The sequence below is a fragment of the Microtus pennsylvanicus genome, chromosome X (genome assembly GCF_037038515.1).
Source record: "Microtus pennsylvanicus isolate mMicPen1 chromosome X, mMicPen1.hap1, whole genome shotgun sequence".
NCBI lineage: Eukaryota > Metazoa > Chordata > Mammalia > Rodentia > Cricetidae > Microtus > Microtus pennsylvanicus.
In genome coordinates, this window is record NC_134601.1 from 55,945,254 (window position 1) to 55,964,166 (window position 18,913).

An 18,913-nucleotide genomic window follows, 5' to 3' on the forward strand; every position below is an offset into this window, starting at 1 on the left:
AAAAACTAATAAAATAAAAAAATCTCAGGCACACCCTGCTTGAAACAGAAGTGAAGGCTAGTGGGGAGTTTGGGGACAGTGCCTGTAATACATGTTCCCAGTAATACCCTCATCCAGACTTTGTCACCAAGTTCCAATCACCTCTCACCAATACCAGCAAATTACAAAATTCAGTGGGTGAATTTATTTATTAAGTCAAAGCTCTCGAGTTACTTTTGTTTATTTATAATAGGTTCACCTATGTAATCCAGAAACTCCGTTCGTAGACCATAGTGACTGGCCTTGAACTCACAGACATCCTCCTGCCTCTGCCTCCCAAGTGTTGGGATTAAAGGAGTGCACTACCATGCCCAGCAAATCATCTCGATGATTATTTCCACCAGCTGCTCTTCAACAATGCCTTTGAGAAAACACTTCATATCCAAACCCTAATACTGAAGCCAGCCCAAACTTCTGAGCCCAAGTCATCCTCCTGCCTCAGCCTTCTGAGTGCATGTATTACAGACATGCACCACCATGAGGTTTCTTGATGGCTGTTAACCAAAGGTTGCTCTCAGCTACAAGACTGAGAACACCCAGCTGCCCGATGGTCTCTGCCTTTGTGGTCTTTACACCATGACAATTTGTTTCGTCAAAGCCAACAAAAGCATCTGCTACAGCCTCAAATCTCAGACTTGTGTATCTAACATCTAGGCCCTCTTTTACTGGGCTCACATAGTTAGGTTAGGCCCACCCATAACCAAGGGGAGGGAAAAACAGGGCATGCATACTGGGATTGCAAAGCTTGGGATCTAACCACTTGTAGTGAGTACCTTGTACGCAGAGTGCTCCTAGGCAATGATGCTACTTAGCTAAGCAAAATGCTGTCCCTGACCACCAGGTGATGCTGGTTATGGAAGATGTATGTGCAAAGAGCCAAGAGCAGGATGGGATAGACATGGCTGTTTGAGTCACCAAGAACAAGAGGGAACTTAAAGGTATGGGCATTTGGGAAGATGGCGTTCCAGGCGTAACGGACAGGCTGGGCATAGTTCAGATAAAGCAAAATAGCATAGTATGTTTAGGGAATGAATGGTTCTAGGACACCACAACTTGGGGATAAGAGTACAGGAGGCTGCTGGGAGATGGAGGGCAAGGGGCCACCCCGAAAGTGTAGAAAGTTAGGGTTTTACCCTTTATGCAGCAGACACTTGGTGACTAAGTTTAAACAGAGAAAGGAGCTAATGCAACTCGTATGGCAGTTTAGTGTGACAAGAAGAATGCAAACACACTGTTCATATTTTACAGCGATTCCACGTTGAACTGATATTTTATTTCAATCAGATTCAATAAAATACCTTATCAAAAATAATTTCACCTGTTTTCAGGGTTGCTCCTTTTTAAAGTGGTGCTGCTAGGGAATTTTTAATTGTGCATATGGTGGACAATTGTGTTTCTGTTCATGTTTGTTGGGCCAGGACTTTACTGTTGATAAAGAAGAGGGCCAAGGACAAAGCCCGAATGCTATGTTTCAAAATCAGGGCTAGGAGAATGGGCCGTTAGAGGAACCTGGGAAGGGCCAGCCAATAAAGAAAGAGGAAAATTCGGGGAGTGTGATGTTCTGCACAGCAACTGATACAAATGTTTTAAAAGGGAGAGTAGGAGAGAGAGAGATATTGTGGGAAGGCTGGCTCTGGGCAGAGCAGTTCTGTTCCCGGGGCCGAGCAAGGCAATTGGTTTTGGAGTCCTCGCTGGGACGAGCATGGAGAAGTTCGAGTGAAGCCGTAGAACAAGTGAGTAGAGACAACTCAGGGGTTTTGTCCCACAGAAGATGTGGAGGGGACAGGGAAAGACTTGCAGTAAAGGGGAGGTTTATTCATTGTGCCTTGATTTTGGGCTTGGTGACGAGTGGAGATGGTCCATGGACCCGCCTGAGATAAGTGATTGCTGGTGATGTCGTGGGGCATTTAGGATCAGTTGGGGGGAAATGAGGCATGTATTCCAGGAAAAAATTTCAGACTGAACTCTGGGGTTTAAATGGAATTGCTTCTCATAGTGACACCGAGTTGCAGGAGAGTTAAAATACCCCTTTGTCTTTGCTCCTTTTTTGTCTTTAGTCAATTTCTCTTTATTGACTCTCCTTCCTTCTACCACTGGGGATGGTGAAGCAAGGGCAGTGTGAGCCTAAGAGGGCCTGGCATCGTATGCAACAGGCACCTTTGCCAGGGGCTTCTGAAGTTCAGACATAGTTTCTTCCCCTCTGTGTGGTGTGAGTGCTGAGAAGTACTGCCATGTTCACTAAGATGGCCACAAGTGTCACAGTGAGTCCCCATTCATCAATCCCAAACACTACCCCCCCCACCCTGCAACCCTAGGCAAGCTAACTTATAAATCCATGCACTTGCGTCTTCTATTATTGGGATTACTGTCTTTTTAAGAGATGATATCTACCTCTAGTGGTAATTACTTTGGTATTTTTTTCTTAAATAGTTAAAGAAAATAACTTAAGGCAAAATGATTTTTACTGTATCCTATACATTGAAGGAATCATCTTTTCCTCTTATATTCTGCATTTTTTTAGTGAATTTACCATGGCTGAGTCTTTAAGTGAAGTGTCCAGCAGCATGGAAGGTTTGGAAGATGAGGGTAAGTCACCCGATAAAATCTTAATTAATGACCAATGCTGGATTCACTGTGTACCGTCATCAGGAAAAAGCCCAGTCCTATCAGAAAGGGGACCAATAGAGGGGGCTAGAAGGGAAAAGGGGTTTTAAAGGAGGGATGAGGAAGAAAAAACAGTAGAATCTACCTGACACAAAAGCAAGATGGAGGCTACTAGGCCTAGGAAGTGGAGCAGCAGAGAGGAGGGTGGGGCATGGGAGGGGAGGAGCAACAAGGCCTAAAACCTTTGCAGACGCTGCTACTCACTAAGGTAGAAGTAGTTCTGTTTATTTAGAAAGAAAAAGCAGAACGGAACCATAGCATCATGAATTTCATTAGGATTTCATTGCAGATAGTAATGCAGATTCAGCCTAGGGAGAGAATTGTAACGAGGAGTAAAGGGGATAGAAACAAAAGAGGCCACCACAAGCATCTAAGTTCAGAGCATGAAACGGCTCATATGCATATCCTAGCTGTTAATGTTTATGCATATGTGGGTGTGAGTGCCGAACGGGCCACCACGATAGGAACTGTGGAAGAGGCCTTGAGGAAGGGAAGAGGCCTGCAGAGGAACACAGCCACCAGGTTGCTGGGAGTGGAAGGGGGCGGGAACAGTAGAATGGGGGGAGGAAATAGGAGGAGAATCCAACAACAACAACAAAAAAAGATGGCTCAGTGGTTAAGAGCATTGCCTGCTCTTCCAAAGGTCCTGAGTTCAATTCCCAGCAACCACATGGTGGCTCACAGCCATCTCTAATGAGGTCTGGTGCCCTCTTCTGGCCTGCAGACATACACACAGACAGAATATTGTATACATAATAAATAAATAAATATTTTTTAAAAAAGAAAATGTCACAATGAAACCTATGTGTGCTAATTAAAAAATAAAAATATTAAATTAAAAAGTAAAAATACATGTCATTTGCAAACTTTCTTCAAATATGTGTTCATGGACTAAGCTGTGGTGCTATCTGAGTGACAAATGAACCTGAGAGGAATGATAGAAACGGAGAGATAAATCACAAAGACTGGTTATGAATTTCTTTCTATAATTAGTGTATATTAATTATATAAAAATGTTTTTCCTTGTCAAGTTTTTATATATGTATGTATCTCAATTTTAATATGGTTGCCCCATTACTATTTCTCTTCCAAAAGTATATTTAAATGGAACTGTGAGACACAAAGCGAAAATTTACTTTAAAGATAGAAGCAAATGTAATAGCCAATTGGGTTGTTTTTTTTTTTAATTTATTTGCTGAGTTTTCTTCAGTCATGTATGGCGTAGAAGACTGTCTATCTAGAACTCCTTATGGCTTCCTGTGGGGAGGTGAGCTCACTGGACTTGTGAGGTATGGCATACTGAGATTGTTCACGGAGCCTTGAGTGCTCTCGAGCTCTGGTTAGCAGGGTCTCAGAGAGTTTAGGCACCCCAGAATATTTATGAAATGGAGGCATGGATGAATGAGTGAATGGATGGATGAAGGAATGAGTGGAATGCCTACTCACCAAAGCAGACCCAACTAAGTTATCAGCTGACTGAGACTGATTCCTACCGGCAAGGGCAGCAGTGTGCTAATCTTGATGAAGGGTGGATAGCGAGAAATTCTTTTGCTCTGTTCTCTAGAATTTTCAAAACATTAATTAAAAACAAAAAAACCAAAAAGGCCATTTGGAGATGGAAGGTAGGAAAAGTTAGGGGTGTGTGTGTGTGTGTGTATGCGTGTCTGTCTGTCTGTGTTTATTTCCCAAGGATCAAAGCAAGAGAAAAATGTTGTCATTTTATATTATGCATTTTAAAGCTGTGTTCAATCCATCCCAGATGTAATGGATTGCCCATGTACATGGTGGATAAACAAACACAGGAAGCAGCAGCGACAATTGCTTCACTGGATTTGTGATTCCTTCTGCAGGTGGCATGGAGCAGCCTTTAAAGGGATGTTCCGTGGCACGTGACACGTTCATTCAGGCTTTGTTGAGAAATGATACTGAAGGTTGCTTGTTGTTTGGAAATCAATGGCTTTGTTGGAGAAAGCTAGATAGCTGTTACTCTCAGTTGTCACCGCTGTGTTTTCTGGCTGTAATAGTGACACCTTGTGGTGACATGAGTTAAAGGCATAGAGGTGACTTAAATACTCCAGGGCATAAAGTTTTTACCCCATATGTGCCTAACTACCCTTTATATTTTTAGTGACTTTTGAAAACAAGAATTGTGTGGCTCATTTGCTGGCAAGTTAAAGGAAATCCTTACAAAAAGAAAACTTGAAAAAGCATCTTTATATACTCAAACATCTGGCAAACCTCTTTGACTGTATTAGGACTTCACAAGTGTGTGTCTAGCAGCTGGTTGCTGTCTAAGCTAGTGCCCTGCTTCCACACCACTGTTCAGGATCAGTGAGCAACCAACACACCATGTTTGCCAGTTTGGCCTCTTTGTGTTGCCCCAAATCCCTGCTAGCAAAGCTATGCAAACCCCGTGCTCACAACAATTAGACCCCCCCCCCCAAGGGTACGATGGAAACATTCTTTGTCCTCTAGTGCCTCTAGTGGAAAGAGACACGCATTGTTTAAAGTATTTTGAATCCTTCTGGGAAAAGAAGTTGCTGCTTCCCTCCAAAGAGTGCAGAATGGGTGAAAACTGGAATCGGTGCATACCGAATGCTAGTACACAAGTCATCCTGTTAAGTCAGAAGGATAAAGCATGTGAGAGTGTGATTTGGTCTGCTCTGCTCATGATTACACTTGGCAAGCTCGGTTTTGCAGCCTTAACCACTTATTGGTACTCAGCTATCCCATGTTCACTGGTTGTGTGGCAAATGGAGCTATCCGCTGCGGCTGCATCTATCTTGTCTTAGTTGCTTTGTAAGAACTCTGAAACATCTAGCTTAGCTTTCCTGGCATCCGTTCCTGGATTCTGAAGCAAGGGGGAGAGGGGCAGTAGGCTCTGTATTTCTAGGCATGGTGAACATTCAGAAAGTCAGTCTTGGTCCTCCGGTTTTGAAAGCAGATGCTAATGCTTCTAATGGCTGGAATGTAGCAGGTTCTTTCCTGCTTAGCCCAACTCTTCCTTAAGGGCCTGCACACTAATGTGATTGGGGGGTTGGAGCTGGCTCAGGCTGGCTCAGGCTGGCTCAAACTGGTTCAAGCTGGTTTCAGAAACTGATTCAACATGGCCATAGTAGGAGTGTTTCCACTGCACCAACAGGTGAAGTGTGCACCCCAGGGCATTTCCCTTCAAGGGGCTAACTGTGAAGCATTGTCTAGGATAAAACAGCAATTATGATTGCACCAATTAGAACTGCACATTACCTTAGTCTTATAATCCCAGCACTCAGGGCATAGAGGCAGGAAGATCGCGGGTTTGAAGCTCCCCTCATCTGTGAAGTGAGACCCTGTTTTTTTTAAAACTGTACAATTTTTTTAAATTTAAAAAAATCAGATGATTAAAAAAGAAAGCAAAGTCTGAGGTAGAGGCACTCACCTGCATCCCAGTACTCTTGGTTCCAGCAAGTGGATGGATCAACAGTCTGAGGACGGCCTAGGCTACACATCAAAATCCTTAAAAAACTCACAGTTTCATAGATTTACAAATTTAAAAGATTAAGAGATTGATAGTGTAGGCCTAGAATGCCAGGATTTTGAGGCGGAGGCAGGAGGGTGAAGAGTTTTGAGGCTAGCCTCAGCCACATAGTGAGACCATGTTTTTTTTTTTCCCTCACAACTTTGATGTAAGAAACTAGAAACTTAAATAAGAACACCTAGCGTTGGTGGTGGCACAGGACAGCGATGCCAGAACTCAGTGATATGGAAGCAGGAGGATTGTGAGTTCCAGGCCAACCTGGGCTACAGTGTGAGACCTTGGTTTTTAAACTACCACAATTTCTAAGATTTAAATATTAAAAGACTAAAAGAGGAAGCCTAGCCTGTAGTGGCCTATAATACATCAACTAGGGCACAGTCAAGCCTGGGGTCGTAGCAAACTCCTATAATACTGAACTCCGTATGTGAAGGGACAAAGATCAAGAGGTTGAGGATAGCCTGGGCTATAGAACAAGCCTCGGTTTTTCTTTGTTTGGCTGGTTTGTTTTTGGTTTTTTGAGACAGGGTTTCTCTGTAGCTATGGAGCCAGCCAGTCCTGGAACTCTCTCTGTAGACCAGGCTGGCCTCCAACTCAGAGATCCACCTGTCTCTACCTCCTGAGTGCTGGGATTAAAGGTGTGCGCCACCACTGCCCTGCAAGGCTCAGTTTTTTTAACCACCACAGATTTCTAGATTAAAGAAATTAAAGAGTAAAAAATAAGGCTAGGATTGAGGTGGTATTCCTCTGGGTGTGGAGGTAAGAGAATCCCAAAAGTGAGGGCTATAGAATGAGCCCCTGTTGCTTTAATCCCCACACTTTCCTAAATTTAAGTATTTAAAAGGTTAAAAGAGATAGTCAAGCCTGGGATGGTGGCACAGGCTTGTAATATCATCCCTGAGGGTGTAGAAGGCAGAGGATGGAATTTAAGGACAACCTAGGCTACAAAGAGAATCCTTTCTAGAAAAGAAACATGGACACACAATTCCCTAGATTTAAGACATCAGAAGATTAAAAGAGCAGGTCAAGCCTCGGTAGGTGTCATAGGCCTGTAATAACAGCACTTATGGTGTGGAGGCCAAAGGATCAAAGGTGCGAAGTTAGTGTAGGCTACTTATTGGGACCTTAAAACACCTCACAATTTCATTTATTAAAAAAATAGAATATCGAAAGAGAAGGCAATGCCTAGAGGCGTGGCACAGGCCTGCGATACCAGAACTTAAGTTTGGACCCAGGGGAAACAAGAGCCCCACCCATTTCAGACCATGCCCTTAAGTAGGCCCAGCGCTCCCCAAGCCCCTCTGCTCCAGGCTCCGCCCCTGCTTGGTCACACCTCCCTTAGTCCCCGCCCCTCAGCCGCCCGACTCCACCCTCAGCATGCACTACCTCCCCCATCTTATCTCCCTAAGCCCAGCCCCCAGACCCGGCTTTCACAACCGCGGCCCTTAATGGGGCTGGCCTCTACCACATAGTGAGGTCCCATTTTTTTTTTTGTGTGTGTGTGTGTTTTTTATTGATAAAAGGAGAATAAAAAAAAATTTCCACCTCCTCCGAGCCTCCCATCTCCCTCCCCCTCCTCCCACTCCTCTCCCCCTCCTCCCACCCCTCTCCCCTTCCCCCCACTCCTCTCCCCCTCCCTCTACAGTCCAAAGAGCAGTCAGGGTTCCCTGCCCAGTGGTAAGTCCTAGGTCCTCCCCCCTCCGTCCATATCAAGGAAGGTGAACATCCAAACTGGCTAGGCTCCCACAAAGCCAGCACATTACGTAGGATCAAAACCCCTTGCCATTGTCCTTTGCGTCTCATCAGCCCTCATTGTTCGCCATGTTCAGAGAGTCCAGTTTTATCCCATGCTTTTTCAGTCACAGTCCAGCTGGCCTTGGTGAGCTCCCAATAGATCAGCTCCACTGTCTCAGTGGGTCGGTGCACCCCTCGTGGTCCCGACTTCTTTGCTCATGTTCTCCCTCCTTCTGCTCCTCATTGGGACCTTGGGATCTCAGTTCATTGCTCCAGTGTGGGTCTCTGTCTCTATCTCCATCCATCACCAGATGAAGGTTCTATGATGATATGCAAGATATTCGTCAGTATTGCTCTAGGATAGGGTCATTTCAGGTTCCCTATCCTCAGCTGCCCAAGGAACTAACTGGGGACCTCAGCTTGGGCACCTGGGAGCCCCTCTAGGGTCAAGTCTCTTGCCCACGCTAAAGTGGCTCCCTTAACTAAGAATTGTGGTTCCGAGCTCCCCTATCCAATCTTCCTTTATCCCAATCCTCCTGTTTCCCCAAGTCCCCCGCTCCTTCCCTTCTACCTTTTCTCTCCCCATATCCCCTTACCCCCATCCCACCCCACCCCCAAAATCCCAATTTTCTTCCCGGCAATTTTGTCTACTTCCCTTAGCCAAGAGGATAACTATATGTTTTTCCTTGGGTTCACCTTCTTACTTAGCTTCTTTAGGTTCACCTATTGTAGACTCTGTGACCCCTATTTATGGCTAGAAACCAATTATGAGTGAGTACATCCCATGTTCATCTTTTTGGGTCTGGGATACCTCACTCAGGATAATGTTTTCTATTTCCATCCATTTGCATGCAAAATTCGAGAAATCATTGTTTTTTACCGCAGCGTAGTACTCTAGTGTGTATATATTCCATACTTTCTTCATCCATTCTTCTATTTAAGGGCATCTAGGTTGTTTTCAGGTTCTGGCTATTACAAATAATACTGCTATGAACATAGATGAACAAATGCTTTTGTCATATGATAGAGCATCTCTTGGGTATATTCCCAAGAGTGGTATTGCTGGGTCCAGGGGTAGGTTGATCCCGAATTTCCTGAGAAACCGAAACACTGACTTCCACAGTGGTTGCACAAGATTGCATTCCCACCAGCAATGGATGAGGGTACCCCGTCCTCCACAGCCTCTCCAGCAAAGGCTATCCTTGGTGTTTTTGACTTTAGCCATTCTGACAGGTGTAAGATGATATCTCAAAGTTGTTTTGATTTGCATTTCCCTGATTGCTAAGGAAGTTGAGCATGACCTTAAGTGTCTTTTGGCCGTTTGAACTTCCTCTGCCGAGAATTCTCTGTTCAGTTCAGTGCCCCATTTTTTAATTGGGTTAATTAGCATTTTAAAGTCTAGTTTCTTGAGTTCTCTATATATTTTGGAGATCAGACCTTTGTCTGTTGTGGGGTTGGTGAAGATCTTCTCCCAGTCAGTAGGTTGCCTTTGTGTCTTAGTGACAGTGTCCTTTGCTTTACAGAAGCTTCTCAGTTTAAGTAGGTCCCATTTATTCAATGTTGCCCTTAATGTCTGTGCTTCTGGGGTTTTACCTAAGAAGCGATCACCTGTGCCCATCTGTTGTAGGGTATTTCCCACTTTCTCTTCTATCAGGTTCAGTGTTTTCGGGCTGATATTGAGGTCTTTAATCCATTTGGACTTGAGTTTTGTGCACGGTGATAGATATGGGTCTATTTTCATTCTTCTACAGGTTGATATTCAGTTGTGCCAGCACCATTTGTTGAAGATGCTTTCTTTCTTCCATTGTATACTTTTAGCTCCTTTATCGAAAATGAGGTGTTCATAGGTTTGTGGGATAAAATCCGGGTCTTCAATACGATTCCATTGGTCGACTTCTCTGTTTTTATGCCAGTACCACCCTGTTTTCATTACTGTAGCTCTGTAATAGAGTTTGAAGTCAGGGATGGTAATGCCTCCAGAGGATCCTTTATTGTATAGGATTGTTTTGGCTATCCTGGGTTTTTTGTTTTTCCATATAAAGTTGATTATTGTCCTCTCCAGATCTGTGAAGAATTTTGATGGGATCTTGATGGGGATTGCATTGAATCTATAAATTGCCTTTGGTAGAATTGCCATTTTTACTATGTTGATTCTCCCAATCCAAGAGCAAGGGATGTCCATCCATATTTTGGTATCCTCTTCAATTTCTTTCTTCAATGCCTTAAAGTTCTTGTCAAATAGATCTTTCACTTCCTTGGTTAGATTTACCCCAAGATATTTTATGCTGTTTGTGGCTATCGTGAATGGAGAAGCTTCTCTGATTTCCCTCTCTGCTTCCATATCCTTTGTGTATAAGAGGGCGTCTGATTTTTTGGAGTTGATCTTGTATCCTGCCACATTACTAAAGCTGTTTATCAGCTGTAAAAGTTCTTTGGTGGAGTTTTTGGGGTCGCTTATGTATACTATCATATCATCTGCAAATAACGAAAGTTTAACTTCTTCCTTTCCAATTCGAATCCCCTTGATCCCATTATGTTGTCTTATTGCTATTGCTAAAACTTCCAGCACTATACTGAAGAGGTATGGAGAGAGTGGACAGCCTTGTCGTGTTCCTGAGTTAAGCGGGATGGCTTTGATTTTCTCACCGTTTAATTTGATGTTAGCTGTCAGCTTGCTGTATATAGCTTTTATTATATTTAGGTATGACCCTTGTATCCCTAATCTCTCCAAGACTTTTAACATAAATGGATGTTGAATTTTGTCAAATGCTTTTTCAGCATCTAATGAAATGATCATATGGTTTTTTTCTTTCAGTTTATTTATATGCTGGATTACATTGATAGATTTTCGTATGTTGAACCAGCCCTGCATCTCAGGAATGAAGCCTACTTGATCATAATGGATAATTTTTCGGATGTGTTCTTGGATTCGGTTTGCCAGTATTTTGTTGAGGATTTTCGCGTCGATATTCATGAGTGAGATTGGCCTGTAATTCTCTTTCCTGGTTGAGTCATTGTGTAGTTTTGGTATCAGAGTAACTGTAGCTTCATAAAAGGAATTTGGTAATGACCCTTCTGTTTCTATATTGTGGAATACATTGAGGAGTATAGGTATTAGGTCTTCTTGGAAGTTCTGGTAGAATTCCGCATGGAAACCATCTGGCCCTGGACTTTTTTTGGTAGGGAGGTTTTTGATAACAGCTTCTAATTCTTCGCGACTGACAGGTCTGTTTAGATTGTTCACCTGGTCCTGGTTCAATTTTGGTAAATGGTATTTATCTAAAAAAGTGTCCATTTCTTTTACATTTTCCAGTTTTGTGGCATACAGGCTTTTGTAGTAAGATCTAATGACTCTCTGAATTTCCTCTGTGTTTGTGGTTGTGTCCCCCTTTTCATTTCTGATCTTATTAATTTGCAAATTTTCTCTCTGCCGTTTGACTAGTTTGGATAGGGGTTTGTCAATCTTGTTGATTTTCTCCAGGAACCAGCTTTTTGATTCATTGATTCTTTGGATTGTTTTCTGTGTTTCTATTTTGTTGATTTCAGCCCTCAGTTTGATTATTTCCAGTCTTCTACTCCTCCTAGGTGAGTCTGCTTCTTTTTTTTTCTAGAGCTTTCAGGTGGGCTGTTAAGTCTCCAATATGTGCTTTCTCTGTTTTCTTTAAGTGGGCACTTAGTGATATGAACTTTCCTCTTAGGACTGCTTTCATAGCGTCCCATAAGTTCGAGTATGTTGTTTCTTTATTTTCATTGAATTCAAGGAAGACTTTAATTTCTTTCTTTATTTCTTTCTTTATTTCTTTCTTAATCCAGGTATGGTTCAGTAGTTGACTGTTCAGTTTCCATGAGTTTGTAGGCTTTCTGGGGGTAGCATTGTTGTTGAATTCTAACTTTAATCCATGGTGATCTGATAAGACACAGGTGGTTAGTGGTATTTTTTTTGTAACTGTGTAAGTTAGCTTTGTTACCGAGTATGTGGTCAATTTTCAAGAAGGTTCCATGAGCTGCAGAGAAAAAGGTATATTCTTTCCTCTTTGGGTGGAATAATCTATAGATGTCTGTTAAGTCCATTTGCTTCATTACCTCCATTAATTCTCTAATTTCTCTGTTAGGTTTCTGTCTGATTGACCTGTCCATTGGTGAGATAGGAGTGTTGAAGTCTCCTACTATTAGTGTGTGTGGTTTGATGGCTGCCTTGAATTTTAGCAATGTTTCTTTTACGTACGTGGGTGCTTTTATATTAGGGGCATAGATATTCAGGATTGAGACTTCTTCCTGATGAATTGTTCCTGTTATGAGTATAAAATGTCCCTCTCCATCTTTTCTGATTGATTTAAGTTTGAAGTCAACTTTGTTAGAAATTAGTATGGCCACACCTGCTTGTTTCTTAGGTCCATTTGCTTGATAAGCCTTTTCCCAGCCCTTTACTCTGAGTAGGTGCCTGTCTTTGTGGTTGAGGTGTGTTTCTTGTAGACAGCAGAAGGTTGGATCCTGTTTTCGTATCCAATCTCTTAGCCTGTGCCTTTTTATAGGTGAGTTGAGCCCATTGACATTAAGTGATATTAATGACCAGTGGTTGTTAACTCCGGTCACTTTTTTAGTAGTAGGGTTTGTGTATTTCCCTTTTTTGAGTTGCGCTGGTGAAGGGTCTCTAGATGTCTGAGTTATTGTGGTCATTGTTGGACTCCTTGGTTAGTGATTTTCCTTCTATTATTTTCTGTAAGGCTGGATTTGTGGCTATTTATTGTTTAAATTTGTTTTTATCCTGGAAAATTTTGTTTTCTCCATTGATAGTGAACGAAAGCTTGGCTGGATATAGTAGTCTGGGCTTGCATCCATGGTCTCTTAGTTTTTGAAGTACATCTATCCAGGACCTTCTGCCTTTCATGGTTTCCATAGAGAAGTCAGGTGTTAGTCTGATAGGTTTACCTTTATAAGTAACTTGGCCTTTTTCCTTTGCGGTTCTTAATATTCTTTCTTTATTCTGTATATTTTGTGTTTTGATTATTATATGGCGAGGGGATGTTTTTTTTGATCCAGCCTATTTGGTGTTCTGTATGCTTCTTGAACCTTCATAGGTACATCCTTCTTCAGGTTGGGAAAGTTTTCTTCTATAATTTTATTAAGTATATTTTCTGGACCATTGAGCTGCACTTCTTCTCCTTCTTCTACTCCTATTATTCTTAGGTTTGGTCTTTTTATTGTGTCCCATATTTCCTGAATGTTTTGTGATGAGAGTTTGTTGGACTTGCTGTTTTCTTTGATCAGTGCGTTTATTTTCTCTATGTTATCCTCAGAATCTGAGATTCTTTCTTCTATCTCTTGTATTCTGCTGGTTATGCTTGTTTCTGTAGTCTCTATTCGTTTACCTAGATTTTTCATCAGCCGGCCCTCTGTTTGTGTTTTCTTCTTTACCTCCATTTCAGTTTTCAAGTCATGAACTGTTTCCATTATCTGCTTGATTGTTTTTCCTTGGTTTCCTAGGGTATCATTCACTGATTTACTCAATTCCTCAAACTTTCTGTTATACTTCTCATCCATTTCTATAAGGGCGTTTTTTATATGCTGTTTAAGGGTGTCAATCACTTTCATGAAGTCAGTTTTTTCTACTTCTTCTTGATTAAGGTGATCATGTCCTCCTGTTGTGAGGTCGCTGGCTTCTGGTGGTTTCGTGTTGTTTTTCAGATTGTTGGGTGAATTCTTGCATTGGTGTCTCCCCATCTCTTCCTCCCAATACTCTCCTATGGATCTTCTTTTACAGGATCAGGTCTTCTTGCCCACTGATGTACCTTCCCAGTGATGTCACTCCCCAGTGATGTTTCTCCTGGTGTCCAGATCAGATCTCCTTGCTGCTTGGTTAGCTCGCAAACAAAGGGCCCACCCTGCTTGCTGCAGGCAGGCTATGGAGACAAAGGAGCTACCGCCCTCCCCTTTCCCCTAAGCTTCGGGTTCGGTCCCAGAGCCCAAGCAGGCTGAGCTGGGCGCCGCTCTGCCCCCAAAGAAGGAAGGGAGGGAGGGAGGCAGGGGGTGGGGGAATCTGGATGTAAGCTGGATGGGATAGGAAGAGAGAGGGGGTATTGGGCAGTATAGCCCCTGTAGGATGACCAGGAAGTGTAGGCGGGCTGTTCCCGGGTGCCGCAGCACTCACTCACCACAGTGCTGTTTCACTCGGTGCCCAGATGGCCCAGATTGAAACTCCATGCTGCTTGGTTAGCTTGCAAACAAAGGGCCCTGAGGTCCCATTTTTAAAACCCCCTCAATTTTATAGATTTAAGAAATTAGTTTAAAAGAGAAGACAAGGCATAGGTGGTTTTATTTATTACAGGCCTGCAATACCAAGACTTGGGGTGTGGAGGCAGGAGAATTGAAAGTTTGAAATCTGTATATATATTTTTTTAACCTCTAGAATTTCCCACATTTACAAAATTGAAACATTAAAAGACAAGGTCAGGTCTGGGTGGTGGCCCAGACCTGCAATAACAGCATGGGGTGCTGAGACAGGAGGATCGAGAGTTTTTGACCAGTTTGACCTACAGGGTTTTGTTTGTTTGCTTTTTATTTTATTTTGTTTTGTTTTTTTTTTTGCTCTTGCTTTGTTTTGTTCTTATCCTCCCCACTTTTCTAGATTTGATACATGTGTTGTTATACCAGCCCTCTGGCTGCACAGGCAGGAAGAACCTAAGTTTGAGGCCACCCTGGCTTACAGAGTAAGACCCTGTGCTTTCTAAAAATCCCTACAATTTCCTAGATTTGAGCAATCAGAAGAATAAAGATGAGGTCATATCTGAGGGTGAGTATCGCAGGCCTGTAATATCAGCACTAGGGAGCTTCAAGCAGGGAAGATCACAATTTCAAAGCCAGCTGGTATATATATATATATATATATATATATATATATATATATATACACACACACACACACACACACACACACACACACACACACACACATCCTGGGTCTTCCCTTCCACAAATTTAAATAAAATAAAGTAAAGAAGGTTGAAAGCTAAAAAAATAAAATGTAGATGAGCTTTCTCAGTCATTGAAATTAACAAGCAAATTGGTACTTTGTGAGTATTGGCCTGGATTGAGGCTACCTTAAGACCCCACAAGCTATGTCCTGGGTTGTTCCTTCCCACAGCAATCCAGATACCTGCTTATTGAATTTCTAAGGATGTCACAAACACATGAATGGTATGGTGGGTACCAGAGGCAAAATCTTCAAGGCACCTGAGACCATAGGCCTCTTCCTGCTGCTACAGCTCTGTCTCTCCCCTACCTTCACTTCTTCTGCTGCGCTCAGCCTCATGGCCATTTCTCATTTCCAGGAAAGAAGAAATCCAAGTTTAAAGCCTTTAAGAGCTTTTTTGGCAAGAAGAAGAAGAAAGAGCCGGAAGATGTCCAGGAAGGGAACGTGGTAAAGCCAAGGCTTTCTAGTAGCAGTCTGAAGCCAGTTACGGAAATCAAAGTGCACAAGTAAGCTCAGATGGGGTCAGGGGCTGGGGCTGGAGCAGGATCCAAACATGCACAAGCAGGTAGAACAGTCAGACTCCAGGCCTACTGCTCACGAGGAGCTCGTGGCCCATTCCAGACGGTCAGGATGGCTCATGTCATGCAGAGGTTTGGTCTTTTGACCTGGTTTGCTTACCTCATCTCCAGACTGCAGATCAGGAAAATGGACTCTAGGTTCCTATGTAATAAAATCTCAGGAAAAGGAGTGTTAAAGCATAGAAGAGCTTAGCCATAAACTCTTTGGTTGTTTTAAAGTACACAAACAAACTAGCATGCTCAATCCATCTTTCACTCCCCCTCGGGATACTGGGTGGTCACAGGAATATGGGGAAAGCTGTTTCTTAGCCACTAATTGACACCCATTCACATTTTTATATGTGGTGTTCCAATTTAAACATTACCTTTCTCATTCATTGGGATCTCCTGTACCTGCAGCTGTCCCTAGACCAATCAGATCTCCCTCTATGGAACACTTTGGTCAATTCTCAGGATGTTAAACTGCAGACATCTGGAGGTGCCACACAGAGTTCACCATTGCTCCTCACCATTCTCTGAGGCTCTGCCATGCCAAGACTCTCCCAGTACTCTCCTCTCCCAAACACTTCCCATGGCATTATGACATTAAAGTATCTGTGGTTCTTTAATGACCGTACCCATGATGAGGACTGTCAGATAGCTTTGCCAAGAGGAGGGGGGTTGAAAAAAAAAAGGGGGCTCATTTCATACTGTTCAAGCAATACCATTGTAGAACATTGTCTCAGAGTTTAAAGTAAGACTAGAAGAAGCCTGTCTACACAACAGAGGGGTGGGGGATGGAGGGAATATCTAGCATATTCTGCATTGCTTCTGCAAATTGGTAATGGCTATTTCTATAACAATGGTAACTTCTCACTCCAAAATGGTCTGTTTAGTCTGCTGTTTTTGCCACTGTCTTAGTTAGGGTTTCTACTGCTGTCAAGAGACATGATTACCATGGCAACTCCTATGAAGGAAAACATTTATTTGAGTTGGGGGCTTACAGTTACAGAGGTTTAGACCATTATCATCACTGTGGGACATGGCAGCGTGCAGGCAGACACGATGCCAGAGAAGGAGCTGAGAGTTCTACATCTTGACCCTCAGGCAACAGGAAGTTAGTCTGAGACACTGTGCTTGGCTTGAGCATGTAGGAAGAGGGCCTGCTTGTTCACCCTGGCCGCCTGGCTAGCTTAGCCCCGAAATAACTACACAGAAACTGTATTAATTAAACCACTGCTTGGCCCATTAGCTCTATCTTCTTCTTGGCTAACTCTTACATCTCAATTTAACACATTTCTATTAAGCTGTATATCACCACGAGGTCATGGCCTACCAGCAAAATTCCAGCACATTTATCTCCAGCGGCTCCATGGCGTCTCCCCGACTCTGCCCTTCTTCCTCTCAGCATTCAGTTCCATCTTCCCTGCCTACCTAAGTTCTGCCTTATCAACAGGCCAAGGCATTTTCTTTATTCATTAATGCTAATCACAGCACACAGAGGGGACTCCCACATCATGAGTATATATGAGACCTCAAATCCACCTCCACAGTAGCACACTTCCTCCAACAAGGCCATACCCACTCCAACAAGGCCACATCTCCTAACAGTTCCATTCCCTATTTGCGAGGGAGGGAGGAAGCATGGGGGGGTGAGAGGTAAGAAGGGAGAGGGGAAAATGTAGGTGGAATTTTCTTATACTAGGAGGTGCTTACAAATTACCACACAGAGGCTTACATTACCTATAAATGCTCAGCTGATGGCACAAGGTTATTACTAACTAGCTCTTATATTTAAATTAATCCATTTTTATTAATCTATATTTTGCCACTTGGCTTGTGGCTTGTTATCTCCTTTTCTACACATCCTGCTTACTCAGCAGCTGACTGGCATCTGCTGTGACTGCCCTGACTTTGCCCTTCTCTCTCTCAGCATTCTCCCAGTTGTCAGGCTGCCTTGTCCAATCTCTTTCTGCCCTGCTATTGACTTTATTATTAATAATGAGTAAAATCCACAGAGTTTCCTCCTTTTTGTTTAGTTAAAAGGGAAGGTTTTAACTTTAACATAGTAAGATTATATATAGCAAAAACAGTTATTAAGAATTACAGTAACAATATCCAATCCATTTGTATTTGGCAAAATTAGAGAAAATACTCTATTATCTATCTTATCTTGGTGAGTATCTAATTTACATTTTATCCTAACTAAGAAAAATTTTAACTATGACTATTTAGTCTTTAACTCTGTCAAAGACCCCAGAAGGGTGAAATGTTACCTAATGACAGGAACATCAGGCTGCCTGGACAGTCACCCAAAGTTCCTCTGTAATGTTGGGGCATCCAACTCTGGCCTACAGGCCTAGCATATCTAATAGACTATCCTGTGAAGAAGAGAATTTTGAAGAACTGTTATACCTTGTCTTGGCAAAGTTTGGCATTCACCTTTCTTGAGTCCTACTGGTCCAGTTTGAACAGTGACTGACTACCAGCAATTGAGGCAAGGGAAGTTTATTTGTCTATGACTAGATTTTGCCATAAAGAAAGAAAACTCCATACAGAGTTTCTTCAATGCCCATTTTCTTCTCTGAAGTATATTGGTGCTGCCAGGAGCAGATGTGTCTCATTGTCACGAAAAGCCTTAGGTTATTAACCATATTAAATGTCATATTCTGTAGGTCTTTGAAAAGTCTGAAGATCATCTATCTATCTAAACCTATGTTTATGACTTTGAAATGTATCTAACATGACTATAATTTTGACTATTATAAATGACTATTAATCTGTATTTTTAAATTACATATTACATTTTTAATTGAGCTGTATAAACACAATACCATAAACAAGAGTAGAAATATACATACAGTATAATAAAATTAACAAATTTGTATCAATAAACTAAAATCCATATCAATGTAAAATATTTTGAGGTTAACTATTGTTTTTTGGTTTAAAGTAGATTCAATAATCTACCCCTTCTCCCCATTATTTTTTTTAAAGATTTTATTTATTACATATACAATACAGTGTTCTGCCTCCATGTCAGAAGAGGGCATCATATCTCATTGTAGATGGTTGTGAGCCACCATGTGGTTGCTGGGAATTGAACTCAGGACCTCTGGGAAAGCAGTCAGTGTCCTTAACCTCTGAGCCATCTCTCCAGCCCCTCTCCCCATCATTTTTATAGAATATTTATATTTATTATTTTAGAAAGAGACATTTATTTTTTGTTTAGTACTTTTTGATCATGACCAATAACAATTTATAACCAACCGACCTTAAATGAAAATAAACATTTATAATCAGTATTTTGGAAATGTGGACATAGTTTTCTAAACTACTTCCTGATGATTGGGGGCACTGGCAATCTTTGGAGAAACCCTGAGGAAAAGAGAATAATTGTTTAGTCTTAGCTGGAGTATTTTGTAAGACTGGATG

The 18,913-nt window shown here is 42.2% G+C and overlaps 1 protein-coding gene across 1 annotated transcript in view; it reads left to right on the forward strand.

Moving 5' to 3' along the window:
* The first annotated feature begins 2,570 nt into the window (after positions 1-2,570).
* Positions 2,571-18,913, forward strand: part of Kiaa1210 (KIAA1210 ortholog) — a 57,802-nt gene continuing 41,459 nt past the window's right edge. Inside the window, exons 1-2 of the mRNA XM_075956913.1 lie at positions 2,571-2,625; positions 15,280-15,427. Of these exons, the coding sequence (XP_075813028.1) occupies positions 2,571-2,625; positions 15,280-15,427 (203 nt within the window). The remainder of the gene's footprint in view (positions 2,626-15,279; positions 15,428-18,913) is intronic.